Genomic DNA, 25,548 nt, shown 5'->3' on the forward strand with positions numbered 1-25,548 from the left:
TTCTTCCAGGTAAGTAGCTTACAGGTTCTTAAAGAACATACCAAGTTTAATGTGTTACATAATCTTATTATTAAGCATTTTGCTCTACAATTTATCTTGAGTGTTAAGTCTATTTCATTCCCTAAATGAGCAAAGTGGGAGATCAGTGTCACGGCCAGGACAAAATATGGGCCTGTCTACCCGGGTCTCACTGCGTGGGTGTTTTCATGGCCTGTGCTAAATGATGGAAAAGTCCATCCTGTTTCTGCAGTTGTCCTCACCTCACTTGACTCCTGCTCTTTCTGCTCGCTCTGGGGTTCTGTGTTCTCACTGATATAGTTCTCGGTTTTCCATTCATCTGTGTCCCATTCTGCCTTGGATACTTTCACTTCTTGCTGCTCACTGAGAAGCTTCATCAGGAGGCCTGTTCTAGCGATGAGCTTGGCACAGGCCAAGTGCACATGGCTCTCAGAACAGTCCATTTTCAAAGTCCGGATGACGTGAGCAATGAGCCTTCGCACGTCATTGTTGGGGATGAGGGATCGTAGCTGCTGGTTTAGCTGCATTTCAAACTGATCACCTGGGGATGAGCTCACGGGATAATTAAAGCCGTGGGGCATGGGGGTGAAGTCAGTGCCGGTGTTGTGGTATTCCCACTGGGTTTCGCTGGCTTCTTTAACCGTTGGCATTATGTTGAATGCAGCCCCAGTGGACCCTGCAGTGGAAGGATTCTCATAGGTTGTGCTTTCAGGGACAGCTTCTCCGGGCACAGCAGTGCTTGCTACAGAAATCTTTGCATTTCCTTCAGGGGATGTACCAATGTGTGCTGTAGAAACTTCTGAAAGGGAAAATAACTCTGGAAAAGGATTCTCCTGATGACTCGGGTCTCCTGAAGATGAAAAAGCTTCACGTGAAGGGGAATTGATGAGGCTCCTGACTGGAGAGAACGGAGGCCTGTTTGCAAACACCAGTCTTTTGAGCAAACTTTCCGTTTTGACCTCTTGACTTAGTTTGCCCTTGGGTGTCCCATGGGCCACATGGGAATGAGTTTTACGAAAGCGGTATTTTTTTCTGGAATGTACGATTGGCTTAGCAGCCTCCATACTTTTAACTCTAGCATTTGCGTCTTCTAAAACAAAAATGGTGTCGGTCAAGCCTTTTGATTTGTTTTTAACCTTAGGTGGGGGTTTTGCAGTGGTGGGAGCAGCAGGCACGCCCACCGAGACCTGTTTCAGTAAAGAAGAGACAGCTGCCTTATGCTCCTGCGTGAACGAAGGCTTGGTGTGCAAGGAGCTTCCCACAAACTTCTTGGGGCTCTGCACCCCGGGAAGCTGTTCCAGTTCACTTGGGACTGGTCTCCCAAGCCTTCTCGCTTCGGCAATTTCCTTTGCAACTGGCCAGGCACTCTGTTTCCTCCTGATTCTCTCCTTTTCTAAGAGCTTTTTCCTTATGCCCTTGGGCCCCTTGAGGACTATCTTCATCCTCTGCCGCCTTTTCCCTATACCCTCAGTCTCTGCCAGGCTGTTTTCCTGTGGTTGAGTGGTTTCCAAATTTTTGGGAAAGATTTGGCGTTTAAATTTGGGACCTAAAAGTCTGGACTGCATAAGCATGGTAGCTTTTTCTTTCTTTTTAACCTCATCAATTTTTTCTTGAATTTCTGCACGTAATAAATTTTTCAGGAAATAGAGTTTCCTCAGTTTATTTGTGTAAGTTGGATTGTTGGATGCAGGTTGAAGAGAGGGGGTCTTTATATTGTTTTGCAGATGACTCAGGGGCTTGTCTCCATCTTGTTGATTTGAAAAAAGCAGTTTAATGAACGGTAATAATGTTGATTCCACATCTTCTAGATTTCCCTCTGAGGAGTAAGGCAATATGTAATTTAGTGCACTAATAACATCGCTTTCATCGTTGAAGTCCAGCGGCTCGTTCGTGAAGCCTGACAAGCTGATGCCATGTTTATCCGAGGGTGCCTCTGGCTCAATAGTCAGCTCAGTGCTGGTGTGCTTCTTTCGGGCTTGTAATACCTTTATGAGCGATCCTTCTGTATTCCCTAGAGATGCTTCTTCACCTGTCAAAAAAGAAGAGACTGGTTTTGATCATGGAAGACTGATGGAGCAGCTTTTTTTCAGGCAACAACCATATTTCCAGTCAAAGAAATCATCAGTCACCAAACAGGTGAGTGCCATTCAGAGAGGAGAAAAACTAACCCAAACTTAAACCTATGAGGCGGCCACAGCAAAAGGAGAAAGAGGCATCTTTTGGAACAGTGGCTACCTACTGAGAACATTTCATAATGTGAAATACAGCAACTCTATGTAGGATTATTCCACTGGTCCGCAAGGGCCCAGCACTCAGCCCAAGCCCAGGGCGGAAGCCGAGCGGCCCCCACTGAGGCAGCCTCTCTGCGGATCTGCTTCCTCAGGCTCCCCTCGCCCGTGCTGTCCTGCTCACATGCAGGGGGCACGCCTGCGTTCTCGCTGCCATCACAGAGGAACAGGACGAAAGACAGTCCCCTGAGGGGAGCGAGAGCACAGGCCCCACGCCCACTGCTGAGAGGTCCTCCTCTGGACGCGGCCTTCTCCGCCTCCCCGCCAGTTCCCCTGCGAGGCCCCTGCGGCCATGTGTACTGGCACCCAGGGCAGAAGGCTCTCTCCACACAGAAACCAGTAGGTCCATCCCGGTTCTTTCCTTAAATTTGGGCAGGGATCTCGGGTGGACGTGAAGAGAGTTTTAATTTGCCAGATTGTATGCCTGTGTGGAATGTTCAATAAATTGAAGGAGTGACAGAAATTTCTGGATAAACAGTACTTGAGGGCCGGGCGCGGTGGCCCATGCCTGTAATCCTGGCACTCAGAGAGGGCGAGGTGGGCGGATTGTTTGAGCTCAGGAGTTCCAGACCAGCCTGAGCAAGAGCGAGACCCCGTCTCTACTAAAAAAATAGAAAGAAGTTAGCTGGACAACTAAAAATATATAGAGAAAAAATTAGCCGGGCATGGTAGTGCGTGACTGTAGTCCCAGCTACTTGGGAGGCTGAGGCAGGAGGATCGCTTGAGCCCAGGAGTTTGACGTTGCTGTGAGCTAGGCTGACGCCACGGCACTCTAGCCCAGGCAACGGAGTGAGACTCTGTCTCAAAAAAAAAAAAAAAAACCAAAAAACCATTACTTGAGGTAATTACTTGAGGCAGAAGGGAAAAAGCAACTTTTGTCAGATGCCTACTTTGCTTTTATTTCATTTCTGTAATTTCCAGCTTTACTTGGGGTACCATCCAAAGCTTCTAACTGCATGAAGGACAAGTGTACCATGGTGTAGCTGGGTTTCTTTTCCAGAATTAAAAGTTTTTGTGGTGGTGGTGAGGGTCCAAGGAGTAGGTAAGCACTATGAGAAAGAAGGAACATGGGCTTGTGGAGAACCCAGAGTTGGGGACAGAAGACCTGGCGATAGGCTACGGCACTTAACGCCTCTGATCTTGTTTGTCCTCATCTGTAAAACAAGATTAAAAATGTTTGTTCTGCCCACCTCTGGGGAAGAATGGAATAATATAATACAGTTGGTGAAGAACTGTTGTAGAAAGTGAGCAACACTGTGTTTCTATAAGTAGCAAAGTGTTCTTATTGATTATCTGCCCCGTGTCACTGGTAGAGACCCGTATTCAGGTTGTCCGGACATGAAAGCAGTCGCATTTTGGAAGTCATGAAGTTAGCGCTAATAAACCCAATATGTAGAAAAACACTTGAAAGCACCTGAGTGTTTGCTCTGTGGCTAGAAAAGCTTAAGATTCAGAGCAAGTTCAGAGTTGGACAGTCTAAGAATGGAAGAGCCCTCCATTCCGTTAGAAGAGCCAGGTAGCATTTTCTGGCTGTGGAACCAGAAACTCTCAGGTTCCAAATAAAACAGAGTCACTTTTACTCTTCTATAACATTATAAAAACAAACAAACCAAAACCAGATCTACACCTGTCCTATAAGGCAGAGGGCACTTGAGATCTAATGCATATAAAACCAGTTTATAAACTGCGATGTGCTGTGTGGACAAGTTGTCACCAGGAGGCAAAACACCAAGCAAAGGGCACAGTACACAGTTGTGGCCAATAATGTTATGCCCTTGCCCTTCCATTCCTTCCTCCTGGTCCTTTATGGACATGGAACAGTTATATTATTAAGTTACATAATAATAACTGAGAACTTGACTTTCAGCAAGGGAGTAGTTCAGAAATTTAGGGAGTTTAACTCTGAATGAATGAATAAAAATAAAGCAATGACATCATTAGCTTAAAAACTATCAATTAACAATTAAAAATTAAACAGCAAACAAAAATTTAAACATTTATCATCAGGCAATTTAGACTCACGACAATCTGTGGTGCTTGTCAGACATGCATTGTCACACTGTAGCTTCACTGTCTTGCAGACAGCCTCAATATTACTTTTAAATTGGCAGAGGCAGCAGGCCAGACGGCTAGGTAAGATCCTATAAATGGAAACAGAGAATTAAATTAACGTAAAGTAGGTACCAATCTTCTGTTGGTAAAAGAGGCAGGCCAAGGCTACCACAGGCGTAGGCAAAAAGGAGTTCTTGAGGCATATGGCCTGGTCAGTTGTTGGGTAGGAACCAGATGGCCGATAGGAAGGACAGAGGTGGGTGAGCATGGCAGTGGGTATGGTATGCCTAGAATAAAGGTGATAGAGATTAGAGTTGCCAGAAATGGTAGCTTACACCTGCAATTCTAGCCCCATGGGAGGCTGAGGAAGGAGGACTGTTTGAGGCCAGGAGTTCAAGACCAGCCTGGGCAACATAGCAAGAACTTGTCTCTTAAAAAAATAAAAATTAAGATAAAATAAAAGGGATTAAAATTGGGTGATTTGATTTGTAGTTTAATTCAGAAGTTATCTTCTCCCAACTCAAAAGTCTCAATTTGGATTGAGAGTACACAGCAAGAAGACCGACTTCTAAGAAGAGTCCAAATAAGCCCCCAACTTCTGAAGTCCCTTTCTCAATTACTGTTGAGAGTGGTAAATATTAGAAATTACTCTGGGCATAAATAACAGCTTAGTTTAATCCATATCGTGGGGTTAAACAATAATGGAGATTGCATTGGCCAAACCTGGACAATTTGGGCATTCAAAAGAATAATGATGATAATAAGGTACCACATAATTACTATAAAGAAGAATCCATGAATTCACATGGATGCTGTAAAAGAAAAGGGAGGGGTCCTTGTTTAATAGAATAATGCCAACTAATAAATGTAGAAGAATGACAGAATTAGAAAAGTGTCATTTTGCAACCACCAACATAATAATTGATTCAGATGAGGATCACCACGGATGCACAGTTGGGTAAAAAGATGTTTGAGAACAGGATCTTCACTGATACCAAAGTATCACCACAGAGATTATTAATTACCAAGGGAAAAGATACTTTTACAATGGAGACATCTGGAAGATAACACCTTAATCAAGTGATTAAACTTAGCATCATGGGCCACCTGAAGTCATGAGGTAGGAAGGATACATCGCCTATGTAGTATTCGTCCCAAAAATGTTTAACCTGAATCTAATCATGAGGAAACAGACAAATCCAGATCATGGGAGAATTTATAAGACAACTTTCTTAGACTATTCAAAAGTGCCAATGTCACAAAAGACCAAAAAAGGTAGAGAAATGTTTTAGACAAAAGGAAACAAAGACATGCCATGCAATGCCTCATCTTTGATTGGATCCTGGATCAAAACAAAACAGACTTAAAGAATAGTATTGGCTTCAGGCCAAGATGGAGTAATAGGGACATTGAGCCTTGTGCCTGAAACAACTAAAAATACCAGATAAAATATATTAAACGACAGGTTTCAAGACACTGGACATCAGGCAATGAAGAACAGTGATCTCTGTGAGATGGGAAGTAAATGAAGTGCGACCTGTGACTGCCCTAGCTTACCGCTTTGAGAGAGTTTCCGGGCCGTGGTGCAGGGAGAGGAAACTCAGGCATAGACCGGTGGACTCTCTGATTAAGGAAATGGAGCTGAGAGTCTGGGAAAACCAAAGTGGCAAGAATTCCCACCTTGCAAAGTACTAGAGAGAAAAGAGGCACACAGACAGGGAATTCCGGGATAGGCAGAGGGATCGCCTTAGCATTCAGCAAAGTACTGATTGGTGCGTGTGTGTGAAGAAACTCCTTGAGCCTAGGAAAAGAACCACCCAAAAGGATTAGACAGAAGAATAATCAGATATTGCACAGGATTAGGAATAGTGCCTGTTACCACAAGCTAGACTGGAAAACCTCGTGATTCATGGGGCAATGGGTACTCTCAACAAACTCAAATTCACAATGTCTAGGATCAAATAGAAAATCACCAAGCATGCAAAGAAGCAAGAAAATACGACCCATATTGAAGGGAAAAAGCAATCAATCAAAACCAACTCAGAACCTACACAGATGTTAAAATGACCAGACAAGGACATTAAAACAGTTATTTCAAAAACTTAAAGACTAAAAATGTTAAGTAGAGGCATAGAGGATATAAAACAGACTGAGACTGAACTAGGTATTAAAAACTACAATGTCTAGATGAAAAATACACAGGACACAATGAATGGCAGATTAGACACTGCAGAAGAAAAGATCAGTGAATATGAAGGCATTGCAATAGAAACTACCCACATGCAACATAAGAAGCAGCAAAACAAAGCAACAAAAACAAACACAGCATCAGTGAGTTGTGCAACAACTTATATTCTGGGCCATAAAACAAATTTCAATATATTCAAAAGGATTCACGTCATTCAATATAGGTTCTCTCTTCTCTGACCATAATGGAATTAAATTAGAAATCAACAGAAAGATCTGAAAAATTCCCAAATATTTGGAAACTAAACAATACATTTCTTTTTTCCCTTTTTTTTTTCTTCAGACAAGGTCTAGCTCTATTGCCCGGGCTATAGTGCAGTGGCGTCATCATGGCTCTCTTTAACCTCAAAGTCCTGGGCTGAAGCATTCCTCCAGCCTCAGCCTCCCAAGTAGCTAGGACTACAGGCACGTGCCACCACACCCAGCTATTTTTTCTAATTTTTGTAGGCATGGGGTCTCGCTGTGTTGCTCAGGCTGGTCTTGAATTCCTGGCCTCAAGCGATTCTCTCTCCCCGGCCTCCCAAAGTGCTAGGATTACAGGCATGAGCCACCATGCCTGGCCTAAACAACACATTTCTAAGTAACCCCACGGATCAAAGAAATCAAAACAGAAATTAAAAACCATTTTGAACTGACTGAAACTGAAAACACAATAGGTGAACATGTAGGATGATGCTAAAGCAGTACTCAGTTTCTTCAGCTTCTACCTCAACAAATCAGAAAAGGAAGAGCAAATTAATCCCAGAGTATGGAGAAGAAAGGAAATAAAGAACAAAGCAGAAATAAGTGAAATAAAATGAAAAACAAAAAAATGAAATCAGGCTGGGTGCAGTGGCTCATGCCTGTAATCCCAGCGCTTTGGGAAGCTGAGGCGGTGAGAGGATCACCTGAGCCCAGGAGTTTGAGACGAGCTTGCACAACATAGTGAGACCCCATCTCTCCAAAAAAGTTAAAAATTAGCCAGGTGTGGTGGCACATGCCTGTAGTTCCAGCTTTGGGAGGCTGAAGCAGGAATTACTCGAGCCCAGTAATTTGAGGTTGCTGTGAGCTGTAATGATGCCACTGCACTCTAGCGTGAGCAACAGAGTGAGACCCTGTCTCACAAAAAAAAAAAAAAAAAAAATTAAAGAAATCAGTGGAACAAAAAGATGGTTCTTAGAGAGGATCAATAAAATTGGTAAACCTCTAGATGACCAAGAAGAGAGAAGACGCAAATTATTAATATCAGGAATGAAAGGGATAACATCCCTATAGACTTTATAGATATTAAAATGATAAGGAATTATTATAAAATACTTTATACCAATAAATTCAACTCAAGAGGAAATGGACAAATTCCTTTAAAGACATAAATTACTAAAGTTTACTAAAGAATCAATATGTAACTTAAGTATCACCGTTAAGTTAATTGAATGGGTAGTTTAAAACTTTCCCACAAAGAAAGTTCAAATCCTATATGGCTTCACTGGTAATTCTATTAAACATTTAAGGAAAAAGTAATATCAATTCTACACAAACTCTTCCAGAAAATTGAAGAGAAGGGAATACTTCCCATTCATTTATAAGGCCAGGTTTTACCTCATCAAAATTAGACAAGAAAAAACTACAGAGCAATATCCCTCATGAACGTAGAGGCAAAAGTTCCAGACAAAATTTTAGCAAATCAAATCCAATATATACAAAGACAATATATTGTGATGAAGTGGTGTTTATCCCTGGAATATGCAATGTTGGTTTAATATTTGAAAGAAAGAAAGAAAAGTATGTATGTTAACAATTGAATCCACATGAAGGTCTCATGGGTGTACATTGTTCTATTCTTTCATCTTTCTGGTAGGTTTAATTTGGTCGAAATATAAATTTGGGCAAAAAAGATAACCAAGATAATTGATTAGCCTATCGTTGTGGTTTACTGGGGCAGTTTCAAGAAGATACAAAGTAACTGGAGTAAATTCTCAAGGTTAACCTTAAGCAGTATAGCATGGTGATTAAGAATGCAGACTCCATATTAGGCTCAAATACCAGCTCTGCTAATAATGTGAACTTGGACAAATTGCTTAATCTCTGTTCCTTAGCCTCCTCATTATGACAGCACCTACCTCTAATAAGCTTTGAGAATCAAATGAATCAATACCTGAAAAGTGCCTGGTGCACAGTGAATGCTCAATAAATGTTAACTGCTCTAGTTGCTCACTTGCAGAGACTGCCAGAAAAGTAATGATGCTCTCCTACCTTGGGTTGTTTGGGGTATTCTCTGCGCCCTCCAAAAGGATGATTTTATTAGGACCACATTAGGACCATGGAAACAAGTGTGTTTCATGCATACATATAAGGCTGTAAGTTGGGAGTATGATATATAGAGTTTTAGATTAAAACTGCATCCAGTAAGTTGGCCTGACACATCTTTCAAATGTATAAAGGATTAATTACAGGTGACTAATATGATTCCTTTGGGTCCAGTGGAAGCCTCTGATCTTCATATAAAAAGAAAGGACCCAGAACAGTAACCTAGCATTTTATATATATACCCTTCTTAAACTTGACACAAAGTTTTTGTTATTGCTTTCCTGGCTCCAAATTTTTATTCTGAAAATTTTCAAATCTACAAAAAACTTGAAAAAATAGTATAATGAACATCTGCATACCTTTCACCTGGATTCAACAGTTGTTAACACTTTGCCACATTTGCTTTCCATGTGTGTATGTCTATACATTGTCTGGGCAAACCATCGGAGAGAAAGTTGCAGACATAATGACCCTTCACCACTAAATACTTCAGCATGCAGCCCCTAAGAACCAAGGCATTTTCCTATATAACCGTGATGCTATTACCACCCAAAATGAAATTTAACGTTAATATCATTTTTTACTATATATAGTCCATACACAAATTTTCCCAATTGTCCTGATCATGTCATGGCATTTAAAGAAAATCCAGAATCTAATCAAACATTAAATATTGCATTTAATTTTCATAATTCTTTAGTCTCCTTCAGTTTAGAATGCTTCCCCATCTTTTTAAAATCTTTTATGGCACTGATATTTTTGAAGCAGTCAAGCCAATTGTTTTATGCAATGTTCCTCAATCAACCTGAATATAATGACAAGGGAATATTTTTACCAAGGACACTTCGTAAGAAGTATTGTAGTTTTTATTACTCATTAAAATGTATGAGCTAGAAATTATACAAGTAATGATAAACGTAAAGAATTGTTTTACTATATACTGACAGATCTTTGAGACTGCAAATGACCTGAGCTATAGAGTATCCTTATTTGAGAATAATAATTTTTCAATATGCATTAAAGATCATTACACAGCTGGGCGTGGTGGCTCATGCCTGTAATCCCAGCACTTTGGGAGGCCGAGGTGGGAGGGTCACTTGAGGCCAGGAGTTCAAGACCAGCCTAGCCAACATAGCGAGACCTGTCTCTCCAAAAACCAAAACCAAAAATAAATTAACTGGGCATGGTGGTGCATGCTTGTAGCCCCAGCTACTCAGGAGGCTGAAGCGGGAGAATTGCTTGAGCCCAGGAGTTGGAGGTTATAGTGAGCTATGATCATGCCATTGCACCCCAACCTAGGCAACAGAGTGAGACCCTATCTCTTAAAAAAAAAAAAGAAAAAAACAACCATTACTCACAACAGTTAAGACTCACATGAGCTGGCCTACTTACTTTGTATGTAAGTGTGTAAACTCCTGAGGACTTCCGATAATGAACTTCCACATGGCAGTTGCTTTAATCTCTTTATGGCCTTGGTGGCAAAGGGCTACAGAGAATGAGAACACTTTTCCTATCCACTACTGGTCAAGAAGAAAGCAGAGAGAACCCCACTACCTCGGACAACTGAGAAAGCTGGTTGATGATGAGGACTTTGACAACCCAGAGAGGAAGGCATCTAGCTAATGTGGAAGACGCTGCAAGACCTTGAGAAAGATGAGGCTAGAGCAGTAAGATGGGTCTGACATGGTGAGGATAAGAGAGTGATCTGGCAAAAACGATTGGAGCAGAGTGCTAAATGAGGGCCTTTTTCCATACTAAGCTTGTGTAGTCTTCTCACCTAGCCTTGGAATAACAGCAGGTTTCTATTTAGCTTGCCTCCATACTGGGGGGGGGGGGGTGGCGGCACAATTTAAGCTGCAGTAAGTTGTATACCAACCTACCACACAGGACCCTAAAGAAATAGTTTTTAAAACTGCAAAAAATTGAAATACGTCACACCATACATGAAAATTAACTCAAAATGAATCATAGACCTAAAGATATTAATAACTATACAATTTCTGGAAGGAAACATAGGAGAAAAATCCTTGTTACTTTGGATTAGACAATGGGTTCTTTGACAAAAATGTCTTAGCTAAGACACAGAAAAGCACAAAGCACACAAGAAAAAAATTGCTAAATGAGAGTTAATCAAAACTAAAAACTTCTCTTCTTCAGAAAACACTTTTAATAGAATGAAAAGACAAACCACAACTGAGAGAAGATATCTACTAAACACATATCTCAAATGACTTATATCTAGAGTATAGAAAGCACTCTTAAAACTAAAAAAGAATAAATATCTAATTAAAATACGGGGTCAGATTTGAACAGACAATTCAGTAAAGAAGATATTTGCACACGAATAGACATTCCACATCATCAGCTATTAAAGAAATGCAAATTAAAACCACAATGAGATTCCACTACACACCTACTATTAGAAAGGCTATAATTTTTTTTAAAAAACTGAAATATAAGGATCTGCTGATGCTGTGAAGCAACTGCAACTTTCACACTGCCCATGGGAATGCAAAATGGTACAGCCACTTTAGGAAACAGTTTAGCAGTTTCTTAACAAGTTAAATATGCACTTAGCATGTGATGCAGCAATCCCACCCCTAGGTATTTGCCTGAAAGAAATGAAAGTATATGTTTCATGCATATGAGAGTTTTTAGCAGCTTTATTCATAATTGCCAAAAAACTGGAAACAACCCAGATGTCCATAAACTGATGAATGGGTAAACTGATATATCTATACAACTGGAATACTACTCAGCAATAAAAAGGAATGAACAGTTGTCCCTCAGTATCAATGGGGGATTGGTTCCAGGACTCTCTGGAGATACCAAAATCTGTGGATGCTCAAATGCCTGTATAAAATGATATGCTAGTCGCATATAATCTCCAGTATACTTTAAATCATCTCTAGATTACTTAGAATACCTAATACAGTATAAATGCTATATAAATAGTTGTTATACTGTATTTTTAAAATTTATATTATTTTTATTGTTATTTTATATTTTTATTTTTTCCAAATATTCCCCATCTGTGGTTGGTTGAATCTGTGGATGAGGAGAGGACCAACTGGACTTATGGATACAACAACACGGATAGTAGCATAATCTCAAAAACCTTATGCTAAGTGAAAGAAGCCAAAGAGAAAAGGCTACACACTATTTGATTTCATTTATAAGACAGTCTGGAAAAGGCCAAACTGTAGGAACAGAAATTAGATTGGTGGTTGCCAGGGGCTGGTGGTGGGAGGAGGGGATTGATTGCAGAGGAACATGAGAAGCCTTTTTAGGGTGACAGGAATGTTCTATGTTGGGAATGTGATGGTGGTTACATAACTATGCATTTGTCACAACTCTTTGAACTGTACACTTAAAAAGGGTGAATTTTAGCCTTAGCTAAAGCAAGAGCGAGACCTCGTCTCTACTAAAAAAATAGAAAGAAATTAGCTGGACAACTAAAAATATATATATATAAAAAAATTAGCCAGGCATGGTGGCACATGCCTGTAGTCCCTGCTACTCGGGAGGCTGAGGCAGGAGGATTGCTTGGGCCCAGGAGTTTGAGGTTGCTGTGAGCTAGGCTGATGCCTGGCACTCTAGTCCAGGCAACAGAGACTCTGTCTCAAAAAAAAAAAAAAAAAAAAAAAAGGGGAATTTTATTACATGAAAAGTATACTTCAATAAACCTGACTTAAGAAAATAGAAACCTAAAAAAACAACTAAGTGAAAATTAATTTAAGAAAAAAGTAACTTACAGTTTTTCCAACTCAAGAGTTTCCATGAGGATGTTCTCAATTGTTGTAAGTGAGACTTGTGTTGTTCCCACGTCTCTGAAGGAGAAAGCCCAAACAGTCATGGTATGAACCCCAATACAAAGATTCTATACTTAAAAAGATATTTCAAAGACTTATGATCACTTCAATTTTGGCTTCTCTATAAAACAAGCCAGCTCAAGAGTTTATTTGCCATTGAAGATAATTCTAGACAGCTCTTACTGAAGAAATGTGATTATTATGTTCATTTGCGTCGTCAAATGATGCAATGCCAATTAATGGCATTGAATAATAGAACTTACATACTTTTAAACCATTATCTTCCCATTTTAGTATTGCATTCACCTCTCTTGATCATTTACTCTATTTTTTCTTTTTAAAATAGTGAATATCTATTCCTCCTTGCTTTCTGGGATAAATGATGTTCCTACATGCATCTGTGCATTCTATATCTGTATGTGTTCTTCAGCACTGCTCTCTTCCCCTGCTGGCTGTCTTGCCCATCATACATCCTTTCTTAATCTCTCGTCATTGCCAATAACTTTTTTTCAATAACCTAGTTAAAATTTAAATTATGACTTTTTAGCCTAAAGTCAAAATATTTGATCTTTGATGCAAATAAAATACAAGAGCAGAAATCATCCCATGACTCATGAGATTACGGTAATACTTACAGATATTTTAATGCTGGCAATTTATAAAGATATGAATCTTCAACAGTGGCCAGAGGATTTTGATTGAGAATTCTGAAAAAATGCAATGGAATTAAAATTACCTGCATTTTCCGTGTGCACGAGACTACATGAAAAGTTGATATTCATTTTTTAGTATGAAACTTGTAGGTAAAAAAAAATCATTTTCTGTCTTTACCTATAAATCACCCTTAGACTCTGTAAAACACTCTTCCTTTGGGACCTACCCACATTTCTAAAAGATAAAATGGAGACGAGAAAGAGAAAAAATAGGAAAAAAAAAGTGGATAGCAAGGAACAAATATGCCAATTGTCCTCCATAATTCGAGGTGCTTGCCTTTCATCTCTAGAAATTAAAAAAATCATGGTTTAATACACACAGTTAAGAAAAATGTGGACCAAATCCTTGGCTTTAGAGCTAAAGAAAAAGAGATAAATCTAAGAGAAGGGAACTCTCATCACATACTCACACTGGTATTCTTGTATCACATCACAGCCTTGGTTACTTTGCACGTAATCACCTGTTCACTTGTCAGTCTCCTGGACTGTCAGCTCCTTGACAGCAGGGACCACACCTTATTGTCATTGTCATACCCGTGCCTGGCACAGTGCCTGAAATTTACTAGGTATTTAATAAATGTTCGTTGACAAATAATATTGTGTTTAAATATCAGTAACATGAATAAATTCATTTTTTGATGTAAATTTTATTCCAAACTGCTGGAACAGATTTCCTTTTCAATTCTTTAAAGCAAACAAAGAAACAAATAAACAAATAAAAATAAAACAAAAGAAATGGGAAGGAAGAGAAGGAGATCTGTCTTTAGGTTAACTCTACTCGGCCTGGCGTGGTGGCTCACGCCTGTAATCCTAGCTCTCTGGGAGGCTGAGGTGAGTGGATCGTTTGAGCTCAGGAGTTCGAGACCAGCCTGAGCAAGAGCGAGACCCTGTCTCTACTAAAAAAATAGAAAGAAATTAGCTCGACAACTAAAAATATATATGTAAAAAATTAGCCGGGCATGGTGGCGCATGCCTATAGTCCCAGCTACTCAGGAGGCTGAGGCGGGAGGATTGCTTGAGCCCAGGAGTTTGAGGTTGCTGTGAGGTAGGCGGACGCCAAGGTACTCTAGCCCGGGCAACAGAGTGAGACTCTGTCTCAAAAAAAAAAAAAATAATAATAATAGGTTAACTCTACTCAAGAATCATCAGTATACTGCAGAACAATATAAAAATAACAATTATTACAACTGATATTTATTGCGCTGCAAGGCACTGGTGATTACCATTTCACATTTAATCCTCACAGTAAGCTTACATGGTAGATTTATTATCTCACTTTATAAATGAGGATACTGAGGCACAGAGAGGTTATATAACTTGTCCTAGATCACCAAGCTAGTTAGAAGCAAAGATGGAATTTAAACTCAGTACTGACTCCAAAGCCTGTGTTTATCTTCTATGAAGAAAAGAGGTTTAAAATAGTTGTTATTTTAACCTTAATTCCGAGAGAACTAAATATAAAATCCCTTTTCAAACTTCACCCACTCATGGGGAGAAGCTCTTGAGAATTACAGTTCTCTTTTTATTCATTTTCCCTAATCATTTCCTGTGATTAAGTATTTGATTAGCCCATGATCATTGAGGCTTTAGAAATTTAAAACCATGTTGTAGGTGACATCAGTGAAAATGGTGGAGTAAAGACATCTGAAAATTCATCTCTTCATAAAAGCAACAACAAAAGATATGGCAAAAGTGTCCAGAATCAACTTTTTCAGAACTCCGGAAATTTGCCTAAAAGCTTACAGCAGCCCAAGGAGCATTTATTCAGGGAAAATGGCTGACTTTCTGTAAGAACAGTGAGATTGGTGTTGTTTTAGCTTGCCCTAGACCATTCCTCACTCCCCAGCTCAGGAGTAGCCTTGAAAAATGGCTCACATCCGAAGTACCCGAGGGAACAGAATGGAGCTGGATGGAGCTCCTTCAAAGCCTCATCCCCAATGAACTGTCATTATTTGACCTATCTGGTGGTTCCATGGAAGACCTTACTTGAAACGTTTGTCTTTATTTGACCCAACTATGAGCTGTCAGGTGCTAAAAGCCTCTCCCCAGAGGGTGTCTGTGGAAAACAATTCCAGGAAAAGTGTTTAACATCACAGGTGCATGAGGCAATGGATAAAAGTTGGGGCAAAAAAAGAAAAAAAGCCTAATTCAAAACCTTAATAGAAAACGCTGAGGAATAAGATGTCCATAGGGGCTTTGAAACACTCCAACGTATCCTTGGGAAAGTGGAAGACCATGAAACATATTCCTGGGAATCTGGAAGGTCATGCACAGGTTTAGGGCTGTGGGCATGGTCAGGAAAGACCTGAGAAGTCCCTAAACTCTCATCTCTGGCTGATCCTGAGGTTCTGCACAAGCAGTAAGGGAAAGCTAAGGTGGAGCTGGAAACTACCTTGCTGAGTGCTGAAGCTATGCCCTAACATGCACATGATGAACACAAAATCTATAAAGACGTATATGTGACAATAACAGTATAAAGGGAGATGTGAGAGTGGAACTTTAGAGAAGCAAAATTTTTGTATCCTATTGAAATTAAGTTGGAATTAATCTGAACTAGAATGTTGTAAAGTACGATTAAATGACTAGAATGTAATCCCAGGGCAACCAGTAAGAAAAACGACTCAAAAAAATATAGTCAAAGAAATAAGGGAATTGAAATAGTATACTAGAAAATATCTATTTAACACAAAGAAGGCAATAATGGAGGAAGTGAGGAATGAAAAAGACATAAGACATAGAAAAAACAAGTAGCAAAGTGGCAGATGTAGATCCTACTTCATCACTAATTACATTAACTATAAATTTATTAGATTCTCCAATTAGAAGGCAGAAATTGGCAGAATGGATTTTAAAAAACATGATCCAACTATATGCTGTATCAGAAACTCACTTTAGATTGAGAGACACAAATAGGTTGAAACTAAAAGAATGGAAAAGATATATAATGCAAACAATAGCCAAAAGAAAAGCTGGAATGACTATCCTAATAACAGACAAAATAGACTTAACACAAAAATTGTTGCTAGAAACAAAGATGGACTTTTATAAGGACAAAAGACTCAATCCATTAAGAAGATAAGGTGATTATACATATATATGCATCTAAAAACAGAACCCTAAAATACGTAAAACAATAGATAAATACGTAAAAAAATAGATAATTCAGCAATAGTGGCTGGAGACTTCAATACCCAACTTTCAATAAAGGATAGAACAACTAGACAGAAGATTAGCAAGGAAATGGAAGACTTGAACAACTATAAATGACTAGACATAACAGACACCTATAGAACACTTTCCAACATTAGGAACATTAAAATAGCAAAAGACACATTCTTCTCAAGTACACACAGAACATCCTCCTGGATAGACCATGTTAGATCATAAGACAAGTCCCACTAAATTTAAAAAGACTAAAATCGTACAAAATAGGTTCTCCAAGCATAGTGGAATGAAATTAGATATCAATAACAGAAATAAATTTGGGAAATTCACAAACATGTAGAAAGTAACATATTCCTAAATAACCAATGGGCCAAAGAAGAAATCATAAGAGAAATTAGAAAATACTTTGACATGAATCAAAAGGAAAATACATACGTCAATACAATGGGATGCAGCTAGAACAATGCTCAGAAGGAAATTTATAGATATAAATGCTGATGTTAAAAGTCCCAAGCCAATCACCTAAATATCCACCTGAACAAACTGGAAAAAAAAAAAAACTCAGTAAACTAAATGCAAAGCAAGAGAAACAAAGGAAATAATAAAGATTAGAGCAGAAATAAATGAAATAGAGAACAGAAAAACAATAGAGAAAGTCAACATAATCAAAATTGGTTCTTTGAAAATATCAACAAAACTGATAAACCTTTAGCTACACTGACCAAGAAAAAAAGAGAGAAGATTCAAATTATTTAAATCAGAAATGAAAGAGGAGACATTACTACTGACCTCACAGACACAAAAAGGGTCATAAGGGAAAACCATGACCAATTGTTTGCCAATAAATTCGGTACCCTGGATGAAATAGAAAGATATAGACTACTGAAACTGACTTGAGATAAAAACAGACAACCGACATTAGGATCCTGCATTTGTGCCTAGTGAAATCAAAACAGGGGGACACTCCATGTTGTCCTATTTCTTCCTCCTGCTGTAGAGCTTTCTTGTTTTCACTATGTCTGTGTTGGGGCAATGGAGGGAACGCGAGGGAACTGACGCAACAACTCAAGTCTGGGGATGCTACAAGCAACTCTTTTCCACAAACCAAATGATATGAATGCGTTTGGATTCCCAGTGGATACTGTCTTAAACCATTTGCATTTCTGGTTCAATTCCCTCATTTTACACATAAACTAAGGTGCACTGACACCTAATCTACTGCCTTTTTGATATCTTTATGGGAGTAAAATGTGGCACGCTTTTTATTTGCTTCAAAGTTTAAGAAATATCACTCTAAATAATTTTTTAAAATATACCTTATTAGAAGAGGAAAACCTAACTCTTTCTGTATAAACCTTTTGCTGTACAACAATGAGACAGAATAAAGGCAGCTCACAAAATAAGGGAACATTTCTTACCTGTTTTTTTTTTTTTCTCCAAATTCTTCTATACGGTCCAGACAGATGGGCTACATTTCCACTCTATTAACTGAGGAGACACAGCAGACTTGAGGGCTGAGGCATGCCATCACGGCCCTGAATGTACTGAAATCCTAACAGCTTTAGCAGAACAAATGTCCAAAGCAGGCAGTGAAAATAAATTTTAAATAGGACAAACTCCAAAACTACCTATGCTAGAATCCCAAGGCAGGCAGGGAGAACCGGTTCCTTGGCAGAAGGTAGACAAAGAACGAGGCAGAGTGACCTAGACCCTGTTGCGGTATGTCTGAAGGACTCGGGGATGGAGTCACCCTTTCCTTCCTTCATCCACACGGCTCCATGAGCCGTGAGAACACGTCTCCCACGCGAAGCTCCTCAATACGGGACCTCTGACGGCATCACCTGAGCCCTTTCTCGGGGGAAAGTCTAAAGAATCTGAAATGGGGACCTGTACTTTAATCCAACTTCTGAGCATAGCCTTGGAGAGGACTCCTTGGCAGTGAAGAACAACGGAAGCAGCGAGGGCCCTGGAACCAGGCAGACCTGGGTTTGAATTCGGGCTCTGTCACTTTCTGGTGAAGTGACTTGAACAAGGACTATCTCTGAGCCTTACTGAGTAGCGTTCGCCTCACAAGGCAGGTTGGGGATGAAGTGAAAGCCCGTGAAGGCACCTAGTGCGGCGCTGGTCACAGGGCCGGTCTCCGCAGTGGGGATGTCGTACCTGCGCGGGACAGGGCGCAGCAACCCTGGGCATGCCCAGTGGCGGCGCGGCCGGGAGCTCCGCAAGAGTGGAATTCTCAGAGGGAAATGCAGCTCTCTGCTCTAAAGGTCCTGTTCAAGTTAAAAACTAACTGTAAGATAAAACGCACAAAAAGGCAAATGGTCGTCATTCAGCTCCTATGACAAGGGAACGAGGAACTGTATTGAAAATTACTTGCAAAGCTTGTAAGTGGTTCCACCACTTACTAAAAGGTGTGAACCTAGGCAAGTTATCCGATGTCACTGAGTTTCAACTTCCTCATCGGCAAAATGGGGATAACAATATGTACATCACAAGAGTTGTTGGGAACATGAAAATGAGAGATCACAGGAGGCAACATGTATCCATGTTTACCATGTGCAAGCCCTGTTCTAAGAACTTCAGGCATGTTATCTCACTGTATATAAGTACTTAGGTGCCTGAAACATAAACGTCACCTATTAAAGTTATGGGGAAGAGGAAGAAATAACACAGCTTCCAGGAGAAGAGAAGATAGCTTGTTGTATAGGTGGGAAGAATAAGATGCAGCTGGGAGAAGAAAAGTATAATAGCTGCTGGGTGTGACAATCTCAAAACTTTTGAACCATTACAAATTAAACAGCCATGTTAAATCGCCCCAAAGGACAGACCTGAATTGTTATTTGCATCTTTAATGTTTACGCCGCTCTGAATCTGAGAAAAAGCCGCCAGGATTCCAGTACATACCAAGACGTGATGACAATATCCCAACGATACCCTGAAGTGTGTAAGCTTTTGTGCATCTACAGCCTCCAGAGGAAGCTGATGTTAGTGGACTGGGGGCAAGGAGAGCATTGATCCAATAAGGATGAAGCTCGGAATTTCCTCTTATTCTTAGTGCTTCCTTTCTTGGCCTACGGTTGATGTACCGCTGACATGTCAGCATGTGAACGTGCTCTATCTGAATAAGGCTTTCTACACTGTAGAGTCAGTTTCTAAAATGATGGAGCTTGTACTATTAGAACCAATGAAGTGACTAAAAGAATTTTTAAAAATAAGCCATCAGTCTGGACCTGTGTAGGTGAATGAAGGAGAAGCACTTTAAAGTCAGGAAAAAGAAAGGATAGTAACATTTAGGATTATCAACCACTGCTGGTTTTCCACTAAATATTTCAACGGAAAGAAATATGATTATTACCATCATTTCAATAGCGGTACTTTACTAATAAGCTCTTGGTATGTCTTTTTTTGTTTTTTTGTTTTTTTTTTCAGACAGCGTCTCTCTCTGTTACCCGGGCTAGAGTGCCGTGGCATCAGCCTAGCTCACAACAACCTCAAACTCCTGGGCTCCAGCAATCCTTCTACCTCAGCCTCCTGAGTAGCTGGGACTGCAGGCATGTGCCACCATGCCCTGTTAATTTTCTCTCTGTATATTTGTAGCTGTCAAAATCATTTCTTTCTATTTTTTAGTAGAGACGGGGTCTCGCTCTTGCTCAGGCTAGTCTCGAACTCCTGACCTCGAACAATCCTCCCACCTCAGCCTCCCAGAGAGCTAGGATTACAGGCGTGAGCCACCGCGCCCAGCCTCTTGGTATGTCTTTGAGGTGGATTTCAGATTCAAAATAGACTGACCCTATATCACACTGCTGACTTGTTCACTCAGTGTTTGTCAATAACATAGAGGCTTCACCCAGGAGATTTCCTGGGTTGTAATTACCTGGAACCCAGGGGTGATTCTAGGCTTTGTGAGGCCTGAACCGTATCTAATTTGGGAAATCTTCTCTAATAAAAAAACACAAAATTATGAATACAAAAACTGCTAGGGCCCCTCCCAGGATGTTGGAAGGTGCCGGTGTAAGCGAGGAGCCCTGAAGCTTAGGCTCCATTCAATTCATGATAAATCCACCCGAGCTGGGGCCTTTTCACAAACTTCTGCAATGCTGGGAAAAATATTGCTTCAACTTGTGAACAACCCAGAACTGTGTCATGTTGGTCATGAAATTACCGGCATCTTCCTTTGGCAACTGGCCTTGGGAAAGAGATGCAATAGGCTTCTATCTCACTACAGCAAATTAGCTTTGTCTATTAGAAAGGTGTGACCCAAAACAAAGGAGCACAGCCCCCAACACACGCTCGGTAAACTGTGACCCTTGTGCCTATCTCTGAAAGTAACTGTGAACTAGGTGGAGGGGTACAGCTCTATTCAGATCCCATAACGGGAGCATTAATCTCTATCACCAGCTAGCTCTGGTTTCCTCATCACCGTGAAGCAAATGCCTTTTTCTGCTGCTTGAGATGAACACAGAAACTCAAGATAAACAAGTTGGTGCCTCCTCCACTGTGAGTCTTTCCTAACCCACCCCTCAATTCCTGTGCTGTCCCTTCCCCTACCTTGTCACCCGGCTGTGTAGACCCCAGCATGGCTCTCATGTCTTCTCATCATCATCCCTCTTTCTCCTGATATGAAAGCCTCTTGGGGACAAAGAGGCTTTGTCCTATTCCAACTTGCACCCCCAGCACTTAGTATAGTACCTGGCACACAGCAGGCATGACACTCATTAATTTTTACCAAACGTGATTCCGTGGGTTGTGTTTTTTTCTGGTGTTGCCTACATAATTAGAGTGAAACTTGGGTTCTTATGAGGGACTCTCAGTGTTATAAAATGTCCACTAAAGGTGGTGAGTTTAAGACATTTGTAAGAAGACTCCGCCTAAACCTCTTGGTGGAGGGATCCAATGAGTGTGCCCTCTGCTGGGAGGGCAAACAAAAAACAGACCGACAGGGTTCCTCCCTAAGTGAGGCCTCAACAAAGTAACAAGGGGACAGAGGAGGCCCCTGAAGTTGGGCATTGGCAAAAACTGTTAATTCAGCCCCAGACACATCCTAAACCCCTTCCTCTAGCCCAAAATGAACTGTGGGAAATTAGACTTCTGAACCACAAGACAGGTGGACAGTCTTTTCCAGAGTCAGGTTTAGAGGAGGATCTTCACCTTGAGTCTAAAATCCCCTTCAGGCCACTGAACATACCCACTAGGATTTGCTTGTGTCACAGAGAAATCATGGAATTTTTGAGCTGAAAGAGAATAAAACCCACCCTTCTTGTTGAAGAGTAGTCAGGGAAGAAAGTATATGGAATTAGACTAGAGCAATGTATTTTCTTTACGAATATTTTTTGCACCGTAGCTTAACATAAATATTATCTTTTCCTACACTGCAAAGGTTCCTATTGCCCACAGATAATTCTTAACTTCTTAGGTATATACTTTTTGAAAAATAATGTTCTGGGTGATTGCGGAGAGAAGTGCCCTGTGGCAGGTTTTCAGGAATTCTTTCTGCTTTACCATCTAAAAGACACTGACACTGAGAAAGCATCCTGCACCTTTCGCTCCCTGGAGGACTTTGTGTTAAGCTCCCTTCTTTATGGCTACATGTTGCACACATTTCAGCAGTTAGAAACTCTGCACATGAGGAGGAATCAAAGTCATATTCAAAAGGAGGATTTCAAGGACAATTCGCATAACAGGGCTCCCATGACAAAGCTAATTGGAGCATTACTTGTTTGCTGTCTCTTATTGCCCAAACCGAAGATGAGTACTGGGGAAAGCAGAGCCCGTCATATGTAAGTTACACAAGTCTCTTGGCCTCTTTGGACCTTAGTTTCCTCATTTGAAAAAAATGGATGGATCTTAAGACATACTTTTCAGAGTTCATGATGAGCTTCTACCCAGTTAACCAGTAACTGTAGGATGCTTTTACACACAAATAGTTTTTTTTACATATGTTCATCTATTTCACTTACAACGTCTGTAAAAATTGCATTCCATGCCAAGCCTGAAATGTTCCAAAGGTCACTTCTGTCAGTGAATTGCAACCAAGATTTCTACAAAAGAAGAGAGAGACAAGCCAAAGAAGAAGAAGAAAAAAGATATTGTTTGAGAACATTTATCATTTGGCAGTGATCCTAATTCATATATGATGAAACATGCCCTCAATACTTTCTCCATACACTAAAGAAATCTCACTGTAGAAGATATTGGCTTACGATTTATACTTTCATATTTACACATGCAGTGCATTAGATACAAAACAGTGAGTGCTCAACAAATACTTGTGTTAAGAGATCTTTATTTCTCCAGAACAGAGTTTTACAGCTTCAGTGCTGTTGACATACTGGCCATGTAATTCCTTGTCGTGGGGCTTTGTCCTGTACTTTGCAGGTTGTTTAGCAACATCCCTGGCCTCTGCCTCCCAGGTGTCAGTAACATACCCACAGTTGTGACAGACAAAAATGTCTCCAGGCATTGCCAAATGTCAGCTGGGTACAAAATACATTGGATGAGAACCACTGTTCTATAATGATTCACTCTGATCTGTGTAATGATTCTCACACTCATCTTTTCTAGAGATGAAAAGGATTTGCTATATAATTTTAGTAACGTTCTACCAGTAAAATTTTAATATTTCAAAATGAATAGCAAAGAGGTTTACAATAGGTTTAATAAAAATTCCAAATAGAATGAAGTTATATTTGTAACTTACACAAACTGCAAAAACGGGAGGGTTTCAAATGTACCTCTTTCAATTGACTGTATTTTATTGCATGATAAATCTCTAGAAAAAAGAAGATATTTCTTTGATTAGCTATTAGATATCAAATTAGCGGGAACAAATAGCAGAGTTTAGAATGATAATACTGACTAAGTAGTTTTTGTCTACAGTGTCAACCTTTGGATTTGTATTAGAACTTTCCAGAGCCCCTAATCCTGCCTATACCTCTTCTAGAATCTCACCTTCATGATTTTCATAAACATTTTTTATTTTATTTTAGTTTTTTTTTTGAGATAGGGTCTCACTCATGCTCAGGCTGGTCTCGAACTCCTGAGATCAAGCAATCTTCCTGCCTTGGCCTCCCAGACTGCTAGGATTACAGGCATGAGCCACCAGCGCGCCTCGCCAATTTTCATAAATGAAATATGGAACTATAGATCTTGATAGATTTTAGATGAAATCTTTCCCTAGAGCAGGAGACTTGATTACATGACCTTCTGTAGTCTCATCAAATTCTAGATTATGAGCTCAAAGTTTTTGTCTTTCAATAAAATTTCTAACATGAGAAGAAATGATGTCACATTTATTCACCTTCCTGGTTTAATTCTGTTTTTCGAAGGCAGTTCAATACCAAAAGAAATAAAAGATATCCTTTCACATCATTTGAGAGGAAACTGCTCCTCTAATTAATATCTAACTTTGAACTAATTCAGAATTTTACTATATTAATAGAAATTCATTTTGGTTTTAATATTCCACAAAAGCAACTTGTTTGTTGTACAGTGATGGGACAACAAAAAACAACATGGAACTGGATTTTTATTTGAAAACACCCATTCTTGACTACAGTTGACTATTTCTGTCGATGCCAGCCTGTCCCTCACTCTTCACCTGGCTGGTATAACTCTGTCTGACTGGTGTCTCCATCTGTAGTCTCTTCCTTTCTAAACTATCCTGCACACAGTCACCGGATGAACTCTCCAGAAGTGTTCTCAAAGACCAGTACCTGGGAATTTATGGAAGCTGCAAATTCTCGGCCCTACTCTAAACTGACTGAATCCGAAACTGTGGGGGTGGCATCCGGAACCAAGGCCTAACAAGCCCTCCAAGTGCTTGTCAGGCAGGCTCAAGGTGGTCTTCAGCACTGCTGGTATAACATGGTTCCCCATCATGGCTCCTTTGCTTGGCATTCAAAGCCCTAGAAAATCTGGCTCCAGTCTCCTACTGTCCCTCCTTGTAATCTACAGGTAGTCACGGCATTCCTCAAATACTTTCTTGCATTTTGCCTTTCTCCCCTTTTCCAAGTTTAGACTATTTTCCCAAAGATGTCTGTCTAAGGATACCCAATGGCCCTGTGAGGTCCTGTTCTAAGAGCATTGCTGTGGTAACATCTTCTCCGATCCACACTGAAGTCCTTTCTCCCTTTTCTGTGCTCCAGAAGCAATTTGTCTCTCTTAGTGCCCATGTCTATTTCTTCTTTTTGGTACAGTTATCTTTGCATCCCATTCCTCTGAGTGTAAACTCCTTGAATGCGTGGACTATGTCCGGCTCATCTGCATGGCCCGCCATGTTTAAAATTGACACACAAAAATCAAGCAAACTCAAATGTTTATAAAATGAATGAATAGCTGAGGAATGAACAGCACAAGAAAAGTAACTAGTTTAAAAGAAATATAATTTTAATATTTGTGGTCCCTCTTCTGCACCTCTGCGGCACTTTGTCATCTACTTAGTGCTTGTTGCATCATGGTTTGAGCTTATTTGTTTGTTTCCCCTGTGAGATGTTAAGTTCTTAGAAGGGTAGGAACCCTGTCTTACTCATCTGCCTCCAATATTGCCTGCCTCCAATATTAGGCACAGTGCCTGGCATATTCTTTCTTAGCTTTTTCTTTCATTGATTGGCATCTTTTAAATGAATGAGAATAGATATGCTAACGTGAAATAATTAGCTTACAAAGTATTTCATAGTGGAAGTAATAAAGGGCCTCCTCCATTGAGCAATTCACTCATTTGCTTTTTTCCAAATGTGGCAGAGATTCCCAAGAAGACCAATACAAAAGTGGTCATCCCCTTAAAGCCTAGGAAGTTTGATAATTCAAAGGACTATTTGTAGTGTCATGTGAAGCTCTTTGTACCCACTTCCCTTAAGCCTTCTACATTTGAAAGAAGACTCTATTTGTGCAAGAGGATCATTAATTAGCTTTATGAGGATTAATGATGTACATACTTCTGGACCTCATGGACAAAGGATAAGAATCAAA

General features: G+C 40.1%; 1 protein-coding gene across 5 annotated transcripts in view; it reads right to left on the minus strand.

Annotated features, from left to right (window-relative positions):
* The window catches only part of LOC123620546 (leucine-rich repeat-containing protein 37A3-like), a 51,177-nt gene that overhangs the window by 6,951 nt on the left and 18,678 nt on the right, over window positions 1-25,548 (minus strand). For all 5 annotated transcript variants that reach the window (XM_045525875.1, XM_045525870.1, XM_045525871.1 and 2 more), the window contains 6 exons: window positions 23,279-23,350; window positions 22,539-22,619; window positions 13,339-13,410; window positions 12,647-12,721; window positions 4,329-4,447; window positions 261-2,047 (listed from right to left, as the gene is read on the minus strand). In XM_045525875.1, the coding sequence (XP_045381831.1) occupies window positions 261-2,047; window positions 4,329-4,447; window positions 12,647-12,721; window positions 13,339-13,410; window positions 22,539-22,619; window positions 23,279-23,350 (2,206 nt within the window). The remainder of the gene's footprint in view (window positions 1-260; window positions 2,048-4,328; window positions 4,448-12,646; window positions 12,722-13,338; window positions 13,411-22,538; window positions 22,620-23,278; window positions 23,351-25,548) is intronic.

This window comes from Lemur catta, chromosome 15, assembly GCF_020740605.2.
Source record: "Lemur catta isolate mLemCat1 chromosome 15, mLemCat1.pri, whole genome shotgun sequence".
Classification (NCBI taxonomy): Eukaryota; Metazoa; Chordata; class Mammalia; order Primates; family Lemuridae; genus Lemur; species Lemur catta.